Below are 5,353 nucleotides of genomic sequence, written 5' to 3' on the forward strand. Positions count from 1 at the left end.
CATGATACATGGGTATTATTTGTTGAAGTCAGTATTTATTTAATAACATCATCAAGTTGAGTAAATGTGTTTTGAGTCTTCTCTTTTAGTTGAAATACATATTTTCCCATACAACTAGAATATATTTCAGAACTTAAATAGGCTGATGCATAAAAATATTGTTTACTGCACACATTTGAAGACTATATGGATCATAGTCAAATGGAGTTAATGGATATTTTACTAAAACACAGTTGCTTGATAATGTTGTCTTTCATAGCTATCAGTGTAAGTGATAATGGATTAACATGTGTTTTGCAAACTCTACAAGAGGAATTTCAGGATTTTAGCCTAAAGGCTTACTGTGTTTTTAGATGAGGTCCAGTCAGTTCTGACTTATAGTACCCTGTATACCACAGAATGAAACACTGCCTGGTACTGCACCATCCTCACAATCGGTGCTATACTTGAGCCCATTGTTTGTAGCCACTGTGTCAGTCCATCTTGTTGAGGATCTTCCTCTATTTCACTGACACTGTACCAAGCACGATGTCCTCCAGGGACTGGTCCTTCCTGATAACATGTCCAAAGTACATGAGACAAAGTCTTGCTTGAACCTTTCAAACTGGCCTTATGCTTGCAAGACTAAAAGTTTTTTTTTTGGTTGTTCTTTATTTCAGGACCCTTTGAAATGGTTCACTAAGTAGTTTTGTTGTTTCTTTATATCAATGTTTACTGGTAATTTATTGATATCAATGTATGATTCACTTGGTTAGGAATGGTTAATTAATGTTTACAAGTAGCTGTGCCCTGGTTATGCCACTTTCTTTCTGAAGGTTTAGATTTAAAAAATAATATCTTAACATTTTCTCTCACTAAATTTCATATTCAACTTCTATTACCATATTATAGATATACAACTGGCTTTTACAGTTTGAAATCACAGCAAAAAACCTTTATTATCCATGCTCACCAATCAATTTATGTTCCTACCTTGATGTTCAGTGTTGCAGATTAGCGGATTTGAGGCTTTACGGCCTTATGGGATCCTGACTCTGCCATTTACTTGCTATTCACCTATAAGGAGCCATTAAAACATCATTAAACCTCAGTTTCCTTATCTATAAATATTTTAATACTACAAAATATTTTACAAATTTTGTATTTGTAAAACATTTCAAATGGAGAGATACTCCAAATGGTTATTATGTTGAAGAAAATAAAAATTACAAATGACTTATAAAAAGAACAAGCTTGTGATCCCTTCAGTACTTAAATTTCTTCCATCTAACACCCATAGTAGTACTATTTTCAAGACAGTAACAAAAAACAAAAAGGAAAATCTACCACTCAGCTATTACTAACGTAGTTTTTTGTTCAAGGAAATAAGATAATATACAATATTCTGAAATGCTATGAGATTGTAAAATTGAGAGCATTTCTTTACCAGCACACTGGCAAGGGATACCCTGCATAGAAGAGTACTCCTGTCTGTAAAAGTGTAAGGGAAATGATTCTTTGCTTTTCTACAAAGACTTGAAGGATGTAATTTTTGACCTGAAGAACTGGCAGGTGTATTTTGTTCATCAACATATTTATTAATTTGTTTGTTCATTCATGTGTGCATCAAATATTTAATTTATAGTTAACACAGTCTTTCAAAATTTTGGGGTGGCTAATATGAGACACTGTTCCACAGCTGACCCTTGGCCTTGTTCTGACTGATGATATTGAGATTTTCCATCGTCTCTTAGTGTTACATCCCACCCTAATCCTTTTAAGCACAAGTAGAGATTAGGATTTATAGCACATGAAAAAAAAATTTTTTTTTCACAAAATGGAGGATAATTACACATGGCCTAATGAAGTTGACACATATTTTGGGGGGACACAATTCAATCCATTACACTTTAACATCGAGACAAACAGTGAAGCTAGGAATTGAATTTGCATTGTAATTCAGCCATTTATAGCATGAAATTCTGAGTTTTATTTTTAGCTACCTCATCTCCATGGCTACAGAACATTATATTTTATTTTTTAGCATCCATAGAAACTTTCAGGTCATTATGCAATGCTTGACCAGGGATTTGGAGCCCTCACCTCATCCTTTCCTTTCCCCACTTTGTCCAGTGAAATTAACAGCAACAAGCCAATGTTATTACATATATCAGTTCAACAAAATCTTCTAAGGTATTAAATGCATGATCATTCAGAATATTGTCTTTATTTTATCAGGAGTATTTAATTGCATGTCTCTATTTCCACATCATTCCATGAACTATCAATACCCCCTTTACTTCTTGCAATAGCCATTAGTGCCTTAACATCTAAATAGATTTGAGGACCAGTTTCAGAAACCCCAGAATTAAATCACAAAAATCATCCCTAAGATTTTATTTTTCTAGAATCATTTCCAGTATCAAAGACTATGTTAGTCAGAGTCCTCCAGAGAAACAGAATTAACACAATATATATTTAAAGAGAGAGAAAGTGAGAGAGAGAGAGACCCGAAGGAAAAGGCCAACATGGTAGTAGGGCTAGCAAGTCCAACATTCTTAGGTCAGGTAACTGCCTTGAAACTCTGAAAGTCTTGTGTTCGAAATATGTAGGTAATGCAACTGACTGGAACCTCCAAAAGCCTTGTATCTGAAATTGGTAGAAGAGGCAGCATGCTGAAAATTCTGGAAAAAATGTTCATTTACACTCTTGAGGCAAAATCAGTCTCCCTTGGGAAACCTCAGTTTTGGCTCCTAAGGCCTTCAAACGAATGGATGAGGCATATTCATGTTGTAGAGGGTAATATGCTTAAGTTCAATTGATTTAAATGTTAGTCATACGTAAATACCTACATAGCAACATCTAGACTAGTATTTGACCAAACAACGGGGCACCACAGATTAACCAAGTTGACATAAAATTAACCATCAGCCTCAGTATTAGTTTTCTGAAAATGCTGTGTGATAAAATCATTTTATGATAATAACAATCACCAAAGTAAAAGAAGTTATAGTGCTCTTGGCAATTAGTGACAATATTGTCTCCAAATTATAGGTAAATAACTGAAAACTGTAATTTTTAAGACTGCATAGGCATTAGTAACTGCATATCTAATATAACAATATTTTGTTTCCTGGTAGAGAGTCCTGTGACTACCTCTAGGGTTACTACGGGATTTTTGGGTCCTCATATATGCAAAACTTATATAAAACTTCACTTAAAAATATATTTTATACATTTTATCTTCTTAATATGTTGAAAAGATGCATGAAAAGTATAGTAAGATAACAGAAAACATTATTTAATTTTTGTCCTCTTGGCGTGGAGACAGTATGAACAGTGATTTACAAATTGTAAATAATTTTATGTAAATTTTTCCATACAGATTATGTGAAACAGCATAAAAGTGTGGTTTGATATTTCCTGTCAACCACACCTTCAGAAGCTTCTATTTTTATTTAGAAAATCCTAATATTTTGAGTTATTTTTATGATCAGCTTTCACATGCTATTCTATATGCTTTTAGTTATATTTTAAATATATGTCTGAATAAATGATTCTTCTGTCATAATTACAAAAAAGTAAAAGCTAAGATATAGTTTATCTATTCCAAGACGCTAGGTAATTCTGAAGAGTTACATTCAACAAATATAAGAGTATTTAGCAGACATGCTTCAGACATCAGGGAATATACATTTTTGGAGAGGGAAAACTTCAGGTTACAATATGAAAGTGTTGTTTCTACCCTTAAGTCTGGTAGACATTCAGGAAAATTGAATGAAAAACCCTCAGTGAGATGTAGTGACATAACAGCCACAACAATGGACTCTACCGCACCCAAGATCATGAAGGCTGTGCAGGATTAAGGAGCATTTCATTCTGTTACACATAAGGCTGCTATGAGTCAGAGTTTACAGCAACTAGCATCAACAACTTTGTTTCTATGCTGACATATATAATATATTGGCTGTCACTTAGATATCAAGTCAGGTCCCTCAAATTTGAAATTAGGCAAGGAATCTAATTTTGAAACATTTTTCAACACGCCTCATCAAAGTAGGATTGTCTTAAAATAATGATCTTATTATTTTTCTGAGTAGAATATTCTTCTCATAATTCTCCTTACAGCCTCCTTTATCTGCTTGTTCCTAAGGCTATAGATGATAGGATTTAGGAAAGGAGGGACTATACAGTAGAAAACAGAAATGATCATATCCTGAATTGTTGGTGAGTTGGAGGTTGGATTCATATACACAGCGTTCAGGGAGCTGGAAAAGACTGTCACCACAAGAATGTGAGGTACACAGGTGGAAAAGGCTTTTCCTTTCTCTCTTCTGGTTGGAAACTTTATCACAGCTGAAAATATGTGAATATAAGATATGATGATGAGGATAAAGCAGCCACCTACAATCACTACTGCAGAGAAAAAAATTACAACCTCATTAATGAAAGTATCAGAGCAGGAGAGCTTCAGCAAAGGGGGGATGTCACAAAAGAACTGATGGATCACGTTAGACTGACAGAAGGACAACCGGAATGTGTTGCCAGTGTGCACACCTGCATAGATCAGACCACTGAATACAGAGATCAGTGTCATCTGGACACAGACACGAAGATTCATGATCACAGGGTAGTGAAGGGGATAGCAGATGGCCACATAGCGGTCATAGGCCATGATGGTGAGGAAAAGCAGTTCTGCGGTGGCACACAAAACCACAAGGAAGATCTGAGCTGCACATCCAACCATGGAGATCACCCTGTTTTCAAGCAGGAAGATGACACAAGCCCTGGGGACGGTGACGGAAATGTAGCACATGTCCAGGACAGACAGATTTCTAAGGAAGAAGTACATGGGGGTGTGAAGACTCTGGTCAAGAGTGGTTACTGTGACAATGAGAAGGTTCCCCAGCAGGGTTGCCAAGTACATCAATAGGAATAACATGGCGTGTAAGACTCTGAAATCCCACACATCAGAAAACCTCATAAGCAGGAATTCAGTCACTGTGGTAGAGTTGGGCATCTTTGGATACTTTTTTTGCATAGGAGAGACAACTGTAAATAATCCCTATGAAACACAGGGAATAATAACAAGGAAAGAAATTAGCCAAAAGTTGTTTATTGTCTCACATTTATCTAATTTTATCCTCTCTAGTTGGTAATTAGTTTTGTTGTTGTTAGTTACCATCAAGTTTTCTCTGACTCATGGCAACTTCATGTACAACAGAATGAAATACTGCCTCTCCCAGCCATCCTCATGTTTGAGTTTATTGTTGCCTTCCAACCTAGTGGTCTGATCTTCCAGTACATTCTGTTGTGATCTCAGGGTTTTCATTGGCTAATATTTTGGAAAAAAAAAAAGGAACATTTCAAAATG

At 35.4% G+C, this 5,353-nt stretch overlaps 1 protein-coding gene across 1 annotated transcript; it reads right to left on the reverse strand.

Annotated features, from left to right (window-relative positions):
• Nucleotides 1–3,963: 3,963 nt before the first annotated feature.
• Nucleotides 3,964–5,140, reverse strand: LOC100655973 (olfactory receptor 14C36-like). Its single transcript, XM_003404711.3, has one exon. The coding sequence runs from the start codon at nt 5,018–5,020 to the stop codon at nt 4,064–4,066; it is 957 nt and encodes a 318-aa protein (XP_003404759.2). The 5' UTR covers nt 5,021–5,140; the 3' UTR covers nt 3,964–4,063.
• Between the last annotated feature and the right edge of the window lie 213 nt (nt 5,141–5,353).

The sequence above is a fragment of the Loxodonta africana genome, chromosome 2 (assembly GCF_030014295.1).
Source record: "Loxodonta africana isolate mLoxAfr1 chromosome 2, mLoxAfr1.hap2, whole genome shotgun sequence".
Lineage (NCBI taxonomy): Eukaryota > Metazoa > Chordata > Mammalia > Proboscidea > Elephantidae > Loxodonta > Loxodonta africana.